This window comes from Ceratotherium simum, chromosome 3 (genome assembly GCF_057802395.1).
Source record: "Ceratotherium simum simum isolate JZ-2026a chromosome 3, ASM5780239v1, whole genome shotgun sequence".
NCBI classification, from domain to species: domain Eukaryota; kingdom Metazoa; phylum Chordata; class Mammalia; order Perissodactyla; family Rhinocerotidae; genus Ceratotherium; species Ceratotherium simum.
The window spans coordinates 40,224,891-40,244,040 of record NC_141902.1 but is presented as its reverse complement, the minus strand read 5'-3'; the positions used below and the strand labels follow the sequence as shown (position 1 = coordinate 40,244,040).

Below are 19,150 nucleotides of genomic sequence, written 5' to 3'. Positions count from 1 at the left end.
AATAAGACTTCATAGCAAATTGGCATTGATTAGATTTTAAACTCATGTTTAGCTTATGTATTTTCTCTGCAATAAGATCAGTTTGAAAGAACCAGAATCCCTGTCCCAGAGATGAAAATATAAGGCATTATTTTCCTATTTTCCAACTCCTTTGCTCCACAGATTACCACTACAGGCCTGACGACCAATTTATATAGCAGGGGCCAGAGGGTACTGACTGCATTGTTTCGGAAAAGCATTCTTCCTTTTCCTTTCTAGAAGTCCCCACCTTTCTCCTCAATCAGAGTCATTCTTTCAACTGGGAAACAGTCATCCTTGAATCAAAGTCACACAATTCAGTAATCTTTTTATTTGCCACTGACAGAAGTGCAGACTTAAAAATAAAAAAGAACTTTAAAATTTCTCTTTAAAAAAATTTGAATGCTGGGGCTGGCCCAGCGGTGTAGTGGTTAAGTTCGTGTGTTCTGCTTTGGCGGCCCAGGGTTTCTGGGTTCAGATCCCAGGCACAGACCTGTGCACTGCCCATAAAGCTATGCTGTGGCGGCGTCCCACATAAATAAAGGAAGATGGGCACAGATGTTAGCTCAGCGCCAATCTTCCTTACCAAAAAAAAAAAAAAAATTTTTTTTTGAGTGCTTACTATGTACCAGGCATTTTGCATGAATTACTGCATTTAATCCTTACAACCCTATGAGATAAGTACTAACTGTTATCTCCATTTTATAGATAAAGAAACTGAACCTCAGTTACTGAGCATTAGGTTACTGCTGAGGAGTCTACTGCCAGTAAGGGATGGAGTGGCTCATAAATCCTTGGCCTCTACACTATACTGACTTCCAATTAATTCATAGTAATGGACCTTATTTATATATATTTATTTGTTTGTTTGTTTATTGGTGAGGAAGGTTGGCGCTGAGCTAACATCTGTTGCTGATCTTCCTCTTTTTACTTGAGGAAGATTGTCCCTGACCTAACATCCATGTCAGTCTTCCTCTATTTTGTATGTGGGATGCTGCCACAGCATGGCTTGGCAAGTGGTGTTTAGGTCCGTGCCAGGGATCTGAACCTGCAAACCCTGGGCTGCCGAAGAGGAGCAGATGAACTTAACCACTACGCCACTGGGCTGGCCTCTGGATAATATTTACTAAGTGCTTACCATGTGCCAAGCACCTTCTCTGGTTTATCTTTTATTTACAAATAAGAAACTGTATATTTTTCTCTTGTTTGAGGCAGTCACCTGGCCTTCATTCGAATAATTCCAGTGATGAGAAATTCATAACTTCTTGAGACTTATTTCACATGAATTACCAATGGATTCACTGAAAGCTTGACATAGCTCCTGCCGTCTGGAGGTGTACATTCCCTGAGAACAGGAACCTACCTGTTGCTGCACATGGCCCGTGTACTGTTCAATGAACTCGGTGAAGCGAATATAGTCTGTGCCAAGCCGGCAGAGTCGATTCAGGACGCTGGTTTCACTGGGGTGGAGAAACGGGAAGTCCTGTGACACCTGCAGGAGAGGAAGAGTGCTAAAGACACTGATGCCTGCTATTCACTGCTTGCCAGTCTTTGAGGTGCTTCAAATGCTTCATACTATTTATCATTTCCCTTCTCAAGATGGCCATTTAAGATTGGTAAGTTCTGGATGACAAAAGTATTCCCAAACCACTATAAAGGTGTTGTTCCCCATCCCCAACCTAATTAGTTATTTATTGTAATAGGTGGTAACACACGGTAAAGAATCAAACAATACGAAATGGTGTACATTAAAAATAAGTCAACCTTCCCAGAGGCAGCTAATATTACCTGTTTCTTGTGCAATCTTCCAGGAATGGTCTATAAGGATATGGGGTTTTTGACCTGGTTGCAACAAAGCCCCTTTAGCAATATTGCTCAAACTAGGGTTTGCAGACTCCAGGGGTTTCTCAGACATATCCTTAGGATTTACAAATTCTCTATGAAATTTTAAATTTTGTTTTCCTTTCAATGAAAAGGTCAAATTAATGCAGCATACTGTAAAAGCACCTTATAAGCAGACATATAAATTTAGTGTCCATGTTTTCATTTGTATTTTTGATTTAAATGATGGCCAAATGATAGTCTTGTATGCTATATAAAGGTTTCACAGAAGTTCAAGTAGAAAAAAGCAGTGGGAGAATATATTTGTTCAATTAACTGTAAAAAACAAAACAAAACACTGTGGCAAAATATACATAAAAGTTACCATTTTAGCCATGTTTAAATGTATGGTTCTGTGGCATTGAGTGCATTCCCATTTTTGTGCAACCATCACCACCATTCACCTCTAGAACTTTTTCATCTTCCCAAACTAACTCTGTACCCATTTAACAATGACTCCCCATTCTCCCTCCCCCCAGCCTCTGGCACCACCCTTTTACTTTCTGTCTCTATGTTTTGAGTACTCTAGGTACCTCAGATAAGTGGAATCATACAATATTTGTCCTTTTGTGACTGGCTTATTTCACTTAGCACACTGTCTCCAAGGTTCATCCATGTGGTAGCATGTGTCAGAATTTCCTTCCCTTTTAAGGCTGAATAATATTTCACTGCATGTATATGCCATATTTTGTTTATCCAATTCATCTGTCCCTGGACACCTGAGTTGCTTCCATCTTTTGGCTATATACGAATGTATATAGTGAATAATGCTGCTATGAACATGGGTATAAAAATATCTGTTGGAGTTCCCGCTTTCAATTCTTTTGGGTATATACTCAGAAGTGAAATTGCTAGATCATTTGGTAATTCTATGTTCAATTTTTTGAGGAGTCACCATGCTGTTTTCCACAGGGTCTGCACCATTTTACATTCTCACCAGCAATGCACAAAGGTTCTAATTTCTTCACAACCTCACTAACACTTGTTATTTTCTGTTTGATAATAGCCATCCTAAAGGGCATGAAGTGGTACTTCATGGCACTTTCGATTTGCATTTCCCTAATGACTAGTGATACTGATCATCTTTTCACTTGTGTATTGGCCACTGTATACCTTCTTTGGAGAATCAACTAACTTTTAATGAACACCTGCTTAACCCATGCACTGTGCTAACATTCAGAGATTAAATAGTGAACAAAATCAGATAGTTACTACCCCAAGGAACTTAGCATATTACATATTCATATTGTGAGTATTGTATTTTGTGGATGCCATCTCTATATGACAGTAAATGTGGTAACAAATAGGCAAAGAAAAATTTTTCTGTTACTGAGTCCACAATAATTTGATAGGAATCCATTTAATGTAGATTTTAATGACACAATGCTAACCATATCTTCAAGTTAATAACTTAAGAGGTACATGACATAGTGCTTAAGAACCTGGTTTTTGGAGCCAGACTGCCTGGGTTTGAATCCCTGAGTTGCCTCTTACTTGTTTGAAATCTTAGGCAAGTTACCATACCTCTCTGTGCCTCAGTTTTCATACCGATAAAGTAGAGACAATCATTGTGAGGATTAAATAAGCTAATACATGTAAATCACTTGTGCCAAGCACACAGCAAGTGCTTAATACATGTAAGCAATTTTTTATTATTAGGACATCTCTACCCAGTTAACAAGTGATACTCCCACTAAAATTGGCATTTTGAGCAGTGCTTGTTGGCAGAGTTTTAGAAAAGTTCAAGGTCTAGTTATTCTGAAACAGCAAACAATACTTTAATGTTACTGATACCATTTGGTACAAGCTACTTATATTAACAAGCATTCTCTACATTAGTGTTACTGAAGTCAAAATAGAAAATACAGGGGCCGGCCCGTGACTTAGCAGTTAATCGCGCGCGCTCTGCTACTGGGGGCCTGGGTGCGGATCCCAGGCGCGCACTGATGCACCGCTTGTCCGGCCATGCTGAGGCGGCGTCCCACATACAGCAACTGGAAGGATGTGCAGCTATGGCATACAACTATCTACTGGGGCTTTGGGGAGAAAAAGGGAAAAAAAAAATAGAAAATACAGAACCAGATCTGTAGCAAGGTCTTTATTAAACTCAATTGTTGGCGATTTAGTTTCAGCAAAACAATAATATATGTTAATCAGATCAGTGGTTCTCAATCAGGGGCAATTCTGCCCCCAAGGGTCATTCAGTAATGTCTGGAGATATTTTTGGGTTGCCACAACTTGGGGAGTACTACTGGCATCTGGTGAGTAGAGACCACGGATGCTGCGGAACATCCTACAACGCACAGGCCAGCCCCCCCCCCCACAACAAAGAATTATCCAGTCCAAAATGTCAACACTGCCAAGGTTGAGAAACTCTGCATTAGGTTAATGTTAATTTGAAGTTATCGATTGGGTAGTTCTGTTTACTTTGTAAAAATATTTCTTTTTATAGTTATTTAAGAGCTATATGTTTGATTTTATACTTAGCTTAATGTGTATACATATTCAGTATTACAATAAGATATTTTTGATCAACATTGGGCATTCCTGACAACTTTTCCCTTTATTCGAATGTGAAAAACACTTCTCTGCAGAAAGTATGTAACATTTGCTGGTTTTGGTGATCTTCTTTTCTTCTACAAATATCTGAACACCTACTACGTGGCAGAAATTGTGCTGGGTGCTCTGGGTAGATCAGTGAAGACCACTGTGGTCTTTGCCCCCGTGAGCAATCTATGTGAGAAAAAGACTATAAACAAGTAACAACAATAAATAATATGAATTGTGCTAAGTCCTATAAGGGAAACAAACAAGTTTCTGTGATAGAGAATAATGGCAATATGGGGAGGATACTCAAAGAGGTGGTCAGACAAAGTTTTTCTGAGGAGGTGACTTTAAAGCTGAGATCTTGAGGAGGAAAATATCTGATTGAGACCTTTTTATAAGAAAGAAAGGAAGGCAGCTATCTTTCCTATACTCTGATATTTCCTTTTACTTCAGACACTCAAGCACCCACAAATACTTCCTGAACATTTTCCTCCTATCTGCTTGGCACTATGCTAGTTTTACGGGGGAAAATAAACAATAACCAGAGGAATCTATTTGATTGGTAGATTTTATAGACTAAGAATGTAATTTTTCTGCTCTTCCACAGCCTATACTGCCAATTCTCATAGGAAAAGGCATGATTTTGTGATCAGACAGAGCTAGATTCAAATCTTGCCATTACTAGGACTAGCTACCATAAAGTTCTCTGAGCTTCAGTTTGCTCATTTGTAAACTGGGGCTAACAATACCTAAGTTATTAAATTATTGAGAATTAGATAACATTGCTGAAAGCAGAAGTAGAAAAGAGTAGTTCAGATACTGGAGCCAGACAGACCTGGGTTCAAGATCAAGCTCACAAATTACTAGCTACACGGACACTGGGAGTTAATCTGTGAAATGGAGATAGGTGATTGTGAAGATTAAATGAGATAATGCCTATGGTACATAGCCCTTCCTCTTCATACATTCCTAGTTACACGAAGGCCCCCTTCCAAATTCTCCTAGTGCAGAAATTTCCTGGAAAAGGAGTAATGAGGGAAACACTCTCATTTATTCTTTCATTCAACGAAATTTGCTGAACCTTTATTGTGTGTTAAGCGCTATGTATTTGGACTAGCTTTCAAAACTCAGTTTAAAACAGAGTGCAAACGTGAAAATGGGAGAAAGTGCCTCCCTCACTTTTACGTCCAGTTCCCCAGGAACTCTCTTTCAGACACCTCCACCTCAGGCCGGGTCCCGGGCTCCCTCCTTCTCCCGGAAGGCATGGCCCGTCGAGGTCTGCCCTCCGTTCCCCAGCCTAGGCCCAGCCTTCTCAGGGTGTCTACAACACCCGTAGGCTCCTCAGGCACTGCCCTACAGTTACCTGCCCAGGGACACGCCCCGCGAATGCCTCAGCCCCCGCAAGCCCCGCCCCCTCGGTCCCTCAGACTCCTCCCCAAGCATTGGCAGGTCCACCCATTCTGCACTAGCTAGTTCCCGCGCTCTGAGCCGGACAGTACCTGGAGGCCATTCCGCTTGTTCCAGGTGAAAATGGACCCTGGGTACCCGCTCAGAGCCAAGAGCAGTTCGTGGATCATTCCGACGGCGGACCTCGAGTCACTATATCCGCCGCCCCCTCCTCCAGCACCTCTCCAGGAGACCTCGGAGGCGAGTGCCCCTTCCCGACCCGCGCACAAGCCCCTGGGACGGGCGGTTCCCCCCGAATCTACCCGCCAAGACAACTGCTGCTGGAGGTGCGGAGGGGAAGCGGGGAAGAGGTCGGCGCGCCGGGTCCCGGAAGTGTGCGGCGCTCGGCTAGGCCCACTCGCTCGCTGCCGCCGGCTTTCCACACGAGAGGAGTCTCTGTGTCTGACCTTGCGCATGCGCCGTCAGCGCCTGAGTCGCTCGCTCGGACTTCCGGTTTGGGAGCCGGACTGGGAGGCTGGTAGAGCCCGAGCTGGGGCCGGACCCCGAGTTGGTGAGGCTGGCCCCGGGGCAGAGATGTGAGCGGGTTGAGGGACAGCCCGAGAGGGAGACGCTCCCAGGGGTGAGCCGGAGGGTGCTCTCAGGGCGCTTTAGCCCCGTCGGAGGCCTCTGGAGGGACTGCACGATGGCTCCGAGAGTGCCCTGGCCGGAGGGAGCGAAGACAAAGAGGCCGGAACCTCGCACGCGCCGTTCCTTGAGCTGAGCTCCGCGCTCGCAGACACCGCAGCGCTCGGAGCCCTGGCCAGCACCCAAGCTCGTCCTCAGGAGACACATTACTACTGCCCCCTCGGACTTCCTCTCTCCACCACCTCAGTGACTCTCCCCGAGCCCACCTGGCCCTCGCTTCAGGAGCCAAAACCAACTTCTCCCAATGCGCCAGGTTTCCCGTCAGTAGTTCCTGAATATTTGCCGAGCGGTTACTTCTGCTGTGAGGGAAAACAAAGACCCAGTATTCAGTACTTGATTTTCGTCTGGGGTGGGAATTGGTAGTTGTGGAGTCTGAGGAGGCGGGGCGGACGTAGGGGCCTCGGGAAGGACTGCAGAGGTACTGGGGGAGATCAGCTGCGACCCGCTGGACAGAGGCTTTTTGTTGCCTTCAGCAGGATGGTGACCTCCCTGTAGATCCTTTCGAGCTCCGGGTCTCCCATATGGTTCACTATGCAGCATTGGTGACGGGAGCAAAATGGGATCAGATTTGGGGGAGGTGGAGGAGGAGCAGGCAGTACTTTCTATTCTCTGTTGCTTGCCGGGGCTGCCCTGAAAGTCACCCAGAAATGGAGTTTTTGCAAGGTCTCTCTCCTTCATGCTGTTTTGCCTTGCTGTCCTCAAGTTGGTGCTACCTCAGGTGGCCACGTAGAGCATACGGGAAGTCAGCCCAGCTCTGGCAAGACTTTAGACATGAGTATATTCCTTCTGATAGTTCCATCTCTCTCTACCCTAGGAAGAAACTCTTCTTAACAGAGGGAGACTCATCTGCAGGTGATTCTCCAAGGACATGGGAAGATAGGTGCAAACCCTGGAACCCTGACCCTTAAGCGGAGGGAAGCTGGTTTCTGCTGTGAACGATGGCCAAACCCACTCTGAGAGGGAATGGCACTAACTCGGAGACCTTCCGACAGCGCTTCAGGAGATTTCATTACCAGGAGGTAGCTGGGCCCCGGGAGGCTTTCAGCCAACTCTGGGAACTTTGCTGTCGGTGGCTAAGGCCGGAGGTGCGCACCAAGGAGCAGATTGTAGAATTGTTGGTGCTAGAGCAGTTCCTGACCGTCTTACCTGGGGAGATCCAGAATTGGGTACAGGAGCAATGTCCAGAGAGTGGAGAGGAGGCAGTGGCTCTGGTGGAAGATTTAGAAAGACAGCCTGGAAGACCTGGACGTTCGGTGAGACGGGAGAGGGAATTCACAAGTGTGTGACTGGGAAGGGGCAAGGATAAAGGGCCAAATTAAGGTATAGACAGGTTTAAAGAGGGGCACAATCTCCTTTGGTGATGCTTCTGGTCCTGGAACAGGTAACTTGTTCAGACAGACCTTATCTGGGTGTACCTTTGCTACCCTGTCACAATGAGTTATATGTACTTTCATAGTTTAATAGGGAAGGGGAATCTTTTTTAGCCTGTAGTTGGATTTACTATTTTTATCTTTTCCTTCTGGAGTTCCAGCTGCTCTAAGTAACAGTAATGGAATAAGACAGACCTTTGTTCACTATTAACCACCCCCCCAACCCTAGCCATGTCTCAAAGGATGATCTCTTTTGGAGTATTAAATAATCTTCTCTGGGAATGCCCCTCATTATGACCTTGCAGTGACAATTAACGGGGGTTGTTTCTAGGTCACAGTCTCTGTGAAGGGGCAGGAAGTGCGCTTGGAGAAGATGACACCCCTGAAATCATCACAAGAGTTATTAATTGTTCGGCAGGAGTCAGTGGAACCCCAGCCCAGGGGTGTACCCAAGAAAGAGAGGGCAAGAAGCCCAGACCTGGGACCACAGGAGCAGATGAATCCAAAGGAGAAGCTCAGACCTTTTCAAAGGAGCGGTGAGGAGTAGATTCATATGGGAAGATAGGATGCCATTCTAAGTTGGGAAGTAGGGTTGGGCATAGGAGTGGGAAAGGGATTGCAGGAATGAGTGGAAATTGTAGAGTATGTGGTTGTTGGGGACCTCCTGAAGGCATGTAGTTTAGCCCTCTGCTGCAGTAAGTATTCTTATATTTCCTCTTGATAAGTCTGCAAGAGGATGGCTTCCCAGTTTTTATCAGAACTTGGAACTATTTTACTTCCTGTTGGTAATGATACTAGGTCAGTATTTTCTAGATAAAAATTCTTTTCTGTACTTGAAGGCACATCTTTCTTTCAGTCATTTTCCTTCTCCAAATTAAACTATATTTGTTTCTTTAAGCTTTCCTCTAGAAGCTCCACTCTTCAGACCTACTAAGTTTTTGTTACTCTTTCTTGGAACCTTTCAGTTCTCCAAATATATTAACTGTGGAGAACTAAATTATGTATTCCAGTGAGGGTCTGGTAGGTACAGGCAGAGTAAGAATTTTATTTCAGTTTCACTACATTTTCTTTCAGTATAGCTGAAAAAAATTATTTAATGACTACTGTTCACTTGGTAACTCCCAGGATGCTTACAGCCTTCCCCATTGTCTTTGTGCCTAGTGCTTATTCTTATACTTGATTTTATAGAACTTGTTTTTCTTCTTTGTACTCTGTTAAACTCCATTTTGTATGTTTTCTTTGATCATTTCTTTAACTTGTTGGGGTTGTTTTGAATTCTGATCTTATCATCTAAGACACTAGCTTTCTCAGCCAGTTTGGTAATGGTCTTTGTTTAGTCATCCAGATGCAGTCTCTCAACCCCATACACAGACTTGCAGAATGAATCAGTTTTTGAACACCATGTGCTGAACACCTTGTAGGGTACTCTGCAATAAGAAAAGGTGCCTATCTTTAAAGAGTTTACAATATAATTGAGAACGTAACAGCAAACATAAATATGTGCCTAACCGAACTGTACCAAAACACCACCAAACCATGATTTGTTACTCAATTGTGTGAGTACAGTAGGGGATTGGCGGAGTGGGAGATGAGGGAGGGTTGTAGGGAAGGCTTCATGGGGGCATTGGCAAATACAGCTTCTTGAAGGGTGGATTAAATTTGGATAGGAGAAAGGGAGTTAAAGGAAAGGCAGAGAGTGGTGAATAAATGTGTCCTGTGTTCTGGAGAGGAGAGTCTGGTAGGAATGGACAGTGCATGGTAGGCACTCAGGTTAACGTCCAGCAGTATAGCATGTTACCTGAGGAAGCAAGAACTTGGAGTGAGGTCGGATAGTAACTGCTGCAGTTATCCAGGTGTGAGAGGATAAGGAGTCTAGACTTGGATGGTGGCAGTAGGAGTAAAGGACATACTAAGGGAAAAACTTTTAGAACTTGGTTACTGAGTGTGAAGGCAACAAATGAGTTGAAGAGTCTCCCCTCCGCTCCCCTCCCCTTTGGAATCACTCAGAGTTTAATTCTCTAGTCGCAAGTGGAGAACTATAGAGACAGAAGGTGACTGTTCCCAGCAGTGCCAGAACCTTCCTACAAGTGGTCAGGAGGGCTAGGGAGCAACTTGGAACAAAAGTATCTGCTCTGAACACACCACAGAACCTTTTCCTCTCTTGTCACTTTGCTCTGGAAAATAAAATATTTCTCCTTTTTTGAAGTTTCATGTATTTTCCCCACTTTCTCCAACTCATTGAACTTTCTGAAAACATTTCCTTAGACACTTTCTTATAAGCTTCTTGGATAAAAAAGGCAGGTCTGAACTCAGAGATGTTTTTTATGATCCATCCAAACTATGATATCCTTTGTTTGCTTCCTGCAAGCAGGATTTCCATTTCCTAAATCCGGTGTGGTCTCCAGGTTGGAGCAAGGAGAGCCATGGATCCCAGATTTGGGCTCCAAGGAGAAGGAACTCCCAAGAGGCAGTCACACAGGAGACAGACGAATGCATGCTGATCCGTTACCATCCAGGAGAGAGAGAAGAAGCTGGGTGGAGCAGGATCACTGGGGCTTTGAGGATGAGAAGGTGGCAGGTGTGCACTGGGGCTATGAAGAGACCAGAACTCTCCTCGCGATTCTCAGTCAGACTGAGTTTTATGAGGCTCTTCGAAATTGTCACCGCAACAGCCAAGTATATGGGGCTGTGGCTGAGCGGCTCCGAGAGTATGGCTTCCTCCGGACCCTGGAACAGTGTCGGACCAAGTTCAAAGGTCTCCAGAAGAGCTATCGGAAAGTCAAGGGTGGCCACCCACCTGAGACCTGCCCCTTCTTTGAAGAGATGGAAGCCCTGATGAGTGCCCAGGTCATCGCCCTGCCCAGTAACGGCTTGGAAGAGGCAGCTTCTCACTCTGGCCTGGTGGGCAGTGATGCTGAGACTGAGGAGCCAGGGCAGGGGGTCTGGCAGCATGAGGAAGGAGAAGAGGCCATGGCTGAAGAGTCTGACAGTGATGAAATGGGCCCGGAGGCCACCCCACAGGACCCTGACAACTTGACTGTTCTTTTCCGAAGGCCAAGTGGTAAGAAGCTTCTCAGGGTTTTGGGATTAGATTGAGGAGTTATGAGACTGGATGTGGAGTCAGGAAGCTTAATGTCACTTGCCAGCTTTGTCACTTTAGTAGAGAACAAAGGCACTTCTCAGTTCTGTGTGTATTGCATTCTCTTTTGTGGGAAAATCAGTGAAATAATGCTAAGTAGACAATAATTTTAGATACTTTAAAGAAATTCTCAGAAAATTCAAGAGAGTCCTGAAAAGGAATATCATTCCTTCCATTTCTTTATTAAAATATTTTTTCCTGATTATAAAATCACTGAAGGCTGAGAAAAACTTGGCACTATATTTATATATAAAGAATAATATTTATTGAGTATCTTACATGAACTGGTGCTTTATCTTTTACTTCCCCAAATCTCAGTCAGTTTGTGTTTCTTTTTTTTTTTTTTTAATAAAGATTTTTATTTATTTTATTTTTTCCCCCCAAAGCCCCAGTGGATAGTTGTGTGTCATAGCTGCACATCCTTCTAGTTGCTGTATGTGGGACTCGGCCTCAGGATGAACAGAGAAGTGGTGCCTCGATGCGCACCCGGGATCCGAACCCGGGCCGCCAGCATCGCAGCGCGCGCACTTAACCACCAAGCCACAGGGCCGGCCCCTGTTTCTTTCTACTTAGAATAGCATAGCGGGGGTCGGCCCCATGGCTTAGCAGTTAAGTGCGCGTGCTCCGCTACTGGCGGCCCTGGTTCGGATCCTGGGCGTGCACCGATGCACCACTTGTTGGGCCATGCTGAGGTGGCGTCCCACATACTGCAACTAGAGGGATGTGCAGCTATGACATACAACTATCTACTGGGGCTCTGGGGAGAAAAAAGGGAAAAAAAAAAAAAAATGAATAGCATCGTGAAGAATTGCCCAAAGTTGGGGAAACATTTTATAAGTCTCCTCTGTGAGATTCACAGTGCACATTAGCATTTTAACAGGACTGAGAAGTCCTGCAGCAAGAAACTTTAACACTCTATGTTGAAAATAAGATGTGCCTGAGGAAGCATGTCATTTATTACTGTTGATATAATTTGTACAACCACGTAGTTCTGGAAAGAGCACTCAAGTATGAGTCAGGAGGCTTTGTTTCTAATCCTGACCACTAATCAGCTGGGTGACCTTGGACAGTTATCTGACGATTTCAAAGTTTGTTTCCTCAACTGTAAAATAGGGCATGGCAGCAGGACTACATCTCTGAAGTTGCAGTTCCACTGTGAACAGTGATCTTTTCCTTTCATTTTTTATTATATGTATGATGTTGCTTTAGTTCTATTCTAGTCTTCTATCTTCTATTTTTTCCTTTCTTTTTTTCTTCATTCTTTTTCCTTTTTTGTCACTGGAATAAATGTAGGTAAATCACAAACATGGCACATGTGGTAGCTGCCATTATTTTCATTATCTTTGTTCATTTTTTTCCACTGCTTTTTCTCTGTCTTCGATTCCTCCCTTCTCCTTTACTTGCAGTGAGTGGAGGATAATGGAAGCAGTGTAATCTCCAGCTGGCTCTCAAGTGGGAGGAAGACTCTGAATCTCCCCTCCCTCTACTTTGGGTACCTTCTGGGAGCATTCTGTAATCATCCTGAAGTACCCAAGTCAGGGGGCCTCCAGCACTAGCACATGTTCAGGCCAGGAGATGCTGTCTACTCTGCTTCCTTCCTTTCTGGCTTCTGCTGGTCCTTCATTCCTAAGGATAAGGTGCATGACTATCAGGTCCTTATCTGGTACCCCTCAGGTCTTTGCTATTGTTGGGCTTGCTTTTTTGAAACATGGCAAGTGAAGAAGGGCCATAATAGGGATTAGGCAGCAGTGTGATTCTGAAAGAGACTGTTCCTTAGGGTTTTTTTGTTTTTTTTTGGTTTTTTTTTAAAGATTTTATTTATTTTATTTTTTCCCCCCAAAGCCCCAGCAGATAGTTGTATGTCATAGCTGCACGTCCTTCTAGTTGCGGCATGTGGGACTCGGCCTCAGGATGGACGGAGAAGTGGTGCCTCGATGCGCACCCGGGATCCGAACCCGGGCCGCCAGCATTGCAGCGCGCGCACTTAACCACCAAGCCACAGGGCCGGCCCTGTTCCTTAGGGTTTTGAGTCATACTTTGGGAAATTTAGTTCATAACGAAGTAGGGCTGGTGGAAAAAGAATGATCAGAGAGGTTAGGGATGACTCCTTGCTAACAGTGAGTGATTGTGGGTCTTCTTCCCCTGACCAGTTATTTTCTAGTTAGAATTCCAGAAAAACTACTAGAAGAATGGGGAAATGCATTCTGTACACTTGCCTCAGTGTACACAGTGACTGTTTCAGTGATCAGGTGAAAAGGGCTCTTTTTTATATGGCTAAACAGAATGCAGAAATAAAGGTCTCTGTGAAATTCCTATAAGATATAGAGAAGCAAAATTCTCTAATAAGTTCGTAGTGATTTTGGAAACATGAAATATTTTTACTTTTTCATCTAGGAGCACAAGCTTAGGTGATTTTTCATGATGCAGATTATAGGACTGAGGAATTGAGGCTCTAAAGCCCTGGATTAAGTGATGCTGAAATTTCTCTTCTGGTGGCAGGTGTACACTGGGGCTATGAAGAGACGAAGACTTACCTTGCAATTCTTAGTGAGACTCAGTTTTACGAAGCCCTCCGGAACTGTCACCGCAACAGCCAGTTGTATGGAGCAGTGGCTGAGCGGTTATGGGAACATGGCTTCCTTAGGACAGCGGAGCAGTGTCGGACCAAGTTTAAAAGCCTACAAACCAGCTATCGGAAAGTCAAGAATGGCCAAGCACCAGAGACCTGTCCTTTCTTTGAAGAGATGGATGCTTTGGTGAGTGCCCGGGTTGCTGCCCCGCCAAGTGACGGCCGGGAAGAGGAGACAGCCTCTTGCCCTCTCCAGGAGACCCGTGAGGCTGAAGCTGGGAAGCAAGCTGAGGAGGCAGAAGAGGCCATAGAAGATGATTCTGAGGATGATGAAGAGGATACTGAGTTACCGCCAGGGGCTGTCATGACACGTGCTCCAGTCTTATTCCAGAGCCCCAGTGGTAAGATCCTTTTACTTCTCAAGGTCTAAATAGCAAAGGGGAGGCAGTGGGATTTAGGAGAGAAATCATCCGATTGAAGACCAGGAGGACTGGCCTCTGTACCCAGCTCTCATGAATTCTTGTGACCACCTCATCTCCTCCATGTTTCCTGTCTATTAAAGAAGCTCAGTGAGGGGATATAAATTATTCACTTGACTTGCCTCCTCACACTACAGCATCAATCTGAGATGGTTGCAAACTTTGTAAATTTACTATCATCTACATGTGAGCTGCTAGGTTTCTAGGCAGTTTACCTAGCAGAGAATCTGAAAGCTAACATTTCCTAAGTAGCATGTTATGTACCTATGGTACGATGAAGTTGATTTTAAAAGTTCATTCTCATTTCTGTTTTTCTTCTAGTTTCAGCTTGTATACTAGCTGTATATCTGCTTTATTCACATATATGAAAACCTGATAACCTCTTTCTTCAGACACACTTAATGCAAAAAGTCTGAGATTTCTGAGGGAACTAACCCTCTGAATCTTAGCTACTGTATAAGAAAAAAATACTTCACTATGGCTTCCCTCCTTGTGGGAAGAATTCTGATTTTGGAGTCATACATGTATATGTATGTGAATCTGGACTCTGTTGTTTACTAGCTGAGTAACTTAGAGCAAGTTACTTAACCCTGTGAATTTGCTTATATATCCCAATACAGTCGATGTAAACGAGGTACTGTGGTGAAGCACCTAGCACAGTGCTTGGGCACATAGTAAGTATTCAATAAATAACAGTTTTCTTTTCCAAAAGTTCTTTAGATTAGCATTCTTCAAGGGTGTTCCATGGAGCATCAGTTCCATGGGGATATTAATATGTTCCACTAAAAAATGGCTTCTAGGTTTAGGAAATGCTAAATACCCCTCTTGGAGGCTCACAATACACAGTCACATATTTAAGGTTCTAATATTTCATTCAATCTAATGAACCTCTATTTCATGGGGCATCTCATAAGACTGGGTTTCTGGGCAGAAATACTGCTTTAGGGGGTACATACACAGGCTGACATGCAGCATTCTTTTGCTCTCAGATTTAGTCCAGGAAATTTGGGACCCAGAGTTTATCTGAAACATTTGAAAATTCTGCAAATACATAGTGAATTTGCAAACTGAAAATTTTCCATGTACCTGCAAATTCTCATAGCCTAGGCCCAGGGAGCCTGGCATTGGTTCTTAGAAGAATATTAAAAGCTTAGCTTTGGCATTAGAGTAGTGCTTTTGGAACATTTAGTGATTATTTTTCCATGGGCAAAGAGAATGTTTTACAGATACACTTCCTAGCAACTTGTATCTCTCAGAAGGCCTTTTGTTCTTTGAAGGACACCAAGTATTATTCTATCTTTTTTTAAATTCTCAACATATATTTGAATTTGAGGGGAAGGGGACTCATGTAGCTATTTTTGGATATAGAATTTTCCCAGAGTTTTCCTGGGCATTCCCTTCTAATCTCCTTAGTTACTGGCAAAGAATATAAACTAGAATACCACATTAGGCCTGAGATGAGGCAAAAATCCAGCATTAGAAAGTGTCCTTTCTGTATAAACATGTTGATGGTTTTATCTTAAATCTGGTAGGTTTTTCTTGTTATACTCAGCGGATTTTCTGAAGATCCTGGGTATCTGGGAAGAGTTAGAATATATTAATCAGCCCCTATGTAGATAAGAAGGCTGTGATAGGTTACCAAGTAGAGAAGTAAAACATTGGAATTTTAGTAGATGGTAGTTATTTGGGATTTAGAACTCCCTAATTTTTATCTTTAATCATCTAATGTGATACTTGCTTTACTCTGGCACATAATAATTGAGGAAATGGGTAATTTTTAAAATTCTGTTCTTACATCAGGTTTTGAGGCTGGATTTGAGAATGAAGAGAATCTAAAACAGGATATTTCTGAGGAAGTGCAACTACATAGGACATTACTTGCAAGGTCTGAAAGGAAAATTCCCTGGCATCTTAATCAGGGTAAAGGCAGTGAGAGTGAATGTAGATCAGGAAGACAGTGGGAAAAGACCCCAGAGGAGAGAAGAGGAAAACCGACACTCCCAGAAAGGAATTTAGGTAAAGTTCTAAGTCATCAGAGACCTTACTTGGGAGAGAGACCCCATAAGTATCTCAGATATGGCAAAAGCTTTGGTCCAAACTCCCACCTCATACATCAGATATCCCATCAGGTGGAAAATCCATATAAATGTGCTGATTGTGGGAAAAGCTTCAGTCGGAGTGCACGCCTCATTAGACACCGGAGAATCCACACTGGAGAGAAACCTTATAAGTGTCTTGACTGTGGGAAAAGTTTCCGTGACAGTTCAAATTTCATCACCCATAGGAGAATCCACACAGGAGAGAAACCGTATCAATGTGGTGAGTGTGGAAAACGCTTCAATCAGAGCTCAAGCCTTATTATTCACCAGAGAACCCACACAGGAGAAAAGCCCTATCAATGTGAAGAGTGTGGAAAAAGCTTCAATAACAGTTCCCATTTTAGTGCACATCGGAGGATACACACAGGAGAGAGACCCCATGTGTGTCCTGACTGTGGAAAGAGTTTCAGTAAGAGTTCTGACTTACGTGCACATCACAGAACCCACACAGGAGAGAAACCCTATGGGTGTCATGACTGTGGCAAGTGCTTCAGTAAAAGCTCTGCTCTTAATAAGCACCGAGAAATCCATACACGTGAAAAACTTCTGTCACAGTCAGCACCTGAGTAAGCTCCTGAGGATGTATAAAGAAAAGAGCCTCAATAAGTGTACTAAAATTGTCTGAAAAAGTATTCCAATAGTGAGATCCATCTCCTATTCTGTGCCCAACTAACTTAGGAAATACTCTAGGATTTACCCCACTGTTTTTCCCTCTTTCTCCTGGATCTAGAGTCAAATTCCCAAGGCAGTCATCTTAAGAATGAAAGGAAGATTTCAATCCCTCTCCTTGCCTGCATCTGAACTGACAGATAACACCATTCCCTCTCAGTGCCTATGTTGTTTCCTTAATAGAGGACATAGTATCAGTTTGATATGCACCTGTCTTTACTCATCCTGTTATTCAGCTGCATTTCAACTGGAAAAACCCATCATAGCAGCATTTCAGGAAGAGGTTGTGAGACTCTTCTCACTGAGTGGGTCTAGCTCTTTGTACAATAAGCAAAATACAATTTCCATTTCCAAAAAAGATTTCAAAAAAGTCTTCCTGCTCACTTAAGCCTGTCCTCAGAATGACATATTTGTCATGCACACTCTTCATTTACCTTAAAGAAGGAGAGTTTCATTTCCATCTTGGTTCTGACCTATGAATCATCTTGCCAAGAACCTAGGTGTTCTATATGGGGAAACAATGTAAACCTTCTATAAATATTGAGGTATGAACCCTGGATTTCTTAGTTTATTCCAAGCCCTAGAAGATTTGAAATACAGTAATATTACATTTATAGCATCTAGTTTGATTTTTTTTCTGTTCCATCTCATCTGAATTCCATCTGTCCTTTGAGGCCTAGAAGCCCAAAGAGCAAGCCAGCTGGAGGTGGTGACAGGGAAAGCAGTTAAAGCTGCCAATAGAGAATTGTCCATATTCCACACACTCCAAACACCTAATCTAGTGTAATGAATCCCGTGGGTGCTCAATACTAACCTGCACTGAGCAGAAGCCACTGCCACATTCCCATGGATTGGGAAAACAGAACACTTTGTGCCAACAACTCTTTACCCTAATGGCAAGGAGGACAGATCATCTTTGTCCGGTCAGTGGAGTTACCAATACTCGTGCACACACACATATTCAACTGTATACATCTATTTTTAAAAGCAGCTCTTCACACAGAAGTGTAACTCTGATCTTTACAATCCAATAGTATTGAATTAATGGCTCATATGTTCATAGTAGTATGATGAGCCCTGTAGAGCACAAGTTAAACAGATCCTGTCCTTGTCTTTACAAATAATAAGTGCACATGTATAGCTGCAACGGTTTTAGAAAAGTCTAGAAGGCTAGGTAGTAACACTATGCATAAATGTTAAGGTCTAATGCATTAGAATTTGCTTTAAGAAAAATCTGGGAGGTATTTTCTTCTCTTTATTCAGGACAGCTTCATGAAGCAGGAAGTATTCAAAGGGAAGGTTACTGGGTAAATTAGGGTGGAAGGAACTTTCCAAAACTAATGGCAAAACTGAGTGCCTAGTGTGAGAAATGAGAAAACTGGGGAGCAAGGTGTTTTGTACAGATGGAACAGAGGGCAAAGGACAGACTGTAAGGAAAGTTAGACAAAGCTTGGAGCAACACAAAATTTGAGGAATAGTATGATATGGGCTGTGCAGGAGGCAGAGAGAGAATTACTTTAGCTGAAACATGGAGTGCCAGAGGCAGATAAGGAGGTGGTGCTCCCATCATCTTATTCTAGATTATAATAATCAGGTACTGTGCCATACTTAGTGATAAGGAAACAGCTGGCTGGCACTGGGGAAGAAGAATGAGTAGTTTTAGGGGACTAGCTCTGATGGGAGACAAAAGTCAGAAACAGTAGTATCTTGAGAAGCTACTTCGATGGGCAAGTCAGAGGAAAAGGAACATGAGCAGATGGCCAAGGCCTGGGATAAAGAGCTGTTTCACAGTCACATTTAATTAGAGTTTTGTGGCTAGAATGAGATCTGGGAGAGGAGTGGGGAGATAGAATATTCTATAATTCATAGCTTACTGTGTTAGATGAGAGATTAATTAGGGTTCTAGTGTTGAGGGATCCTAGTACAAAGAATCTCCTAACATTTATTAGGAATTAAGGGGAGATGGTATCTCAATTATGTTGCCTAAGCAGACAGGAAGATACAATACTAGTCTAAAGCAATGCCACAGGATCTGGGATGGTTTAGGAAGTGTGCTATAATGTTTTTAAAAAATGAGATTACTGTCTTTAGTATATCTGTGTGGAAAAAGCACTGGTTGAGGTATCAACAGATATGAATTCTGGTTCCAGACGTCTTGTGTGTAAGTCAACCTGCCTCTGTTTCCCCTTCTGTAAAGCAGAATAATGTTTAATCTGCCTCTCAGGGATACCATGTTAATAAAAATTATGTCTATAAAGTGCTCAGTGTTTCTTCAGGTGTTTTTTTTA

General features: G+C 43.3%; 2 protein-coding genes across 9 annotated transcripts in view; one reads left to right on the top strand and one right to left on the bottom strand.

Moving 5' to 3' along the window:
- The window catches only part of TUBGCP4 (tubulin gamma complex component 4), a 36,688-nt gene extending 30,380 nt beyond the window's left edge, over window positions 1-6,308 (bottom strand). For both annotated transcript variants that reach the window (XM_004421484.3, XM_087426342.1), the window contains exons 1-2: window positions 5,946-6,308; window positions 1,382-1,510 (exon numbers count right to left, since the gene is read on the bottom strand). In XM_004421484.3, the coding sequence (XP_004421541.2) occupies window positions 1,382-1,510; window positions 5,946-6,308 (492 nt within the window). The remainder of the gene's footprint in view (window positions 1-1,381; window positions 1,511-5,945) is intronic.
- Window positions 6,309-6,659: 351 nt separating this feature from the next.
- On the top strand, window positions 6,660-19,122 carry ZSCAN29 (zinc finger and SCAN domain containing 29). Of its 7 annotated transcripts, none has more exons than XM_014780631.2 (6): window positions 6,660-6,797; window positions 7,352-7,790; window positions 8,326-8,443; window positions 10,279-10,968; window positions 13,546-14,016; window positions 15,895-19,122. In XM_014780631.2, exons 2-6 carry the CDS (start codon window positions 7,476-7,478, stop codon window positions 16,761-16,763), a joined length of 2,463 nt encoding a protein of 820 aa, XP_014636117.1. In that variant the 5' UTR covers window positions 6,660-6,797; window positions 7,352-7,475; the 3' UTR covers window positions 16,764-19,122. The 7 variants fall into 7 exon arrangements, with proteins under 7 accessions (XP_014636117.1, XP_014636115.1, XP_087282429.1 ...); XM_014780629.2 differs by having other exon boundaries at window positions 8,239-8,443; XM_087426303.1 differs by having other exon boundaries at window positions 6,757-6,838; window positions 8,239-8,443.
- Window positions 19,123-19,150: the final 28 nt, after the last annotated feature.

Coding starts and splice junctions, on each gene's coding strand:
- ZSCAN29 (XM_014780629.2), top strand. CDS start 7,476: ATGGCCAAACCCACTCTGAGAGGGAATGGCACTAACTCGGAGACCTTC. Junction 7,791..8,238: donor CTGGAAGACCTGGACGTTCG/GTGAGACGGGAG, acceptor GGTTGTTTCTAG/GTCACAGTCTCTGTGAAGGG. Junction 14,017..15,894: donor CTTATTCCAGAGCCCCAGTG/GTAAGATCCTTT, acceptor TTCTTACATCAG/GTTTTGAGGCTGGATTTGAG.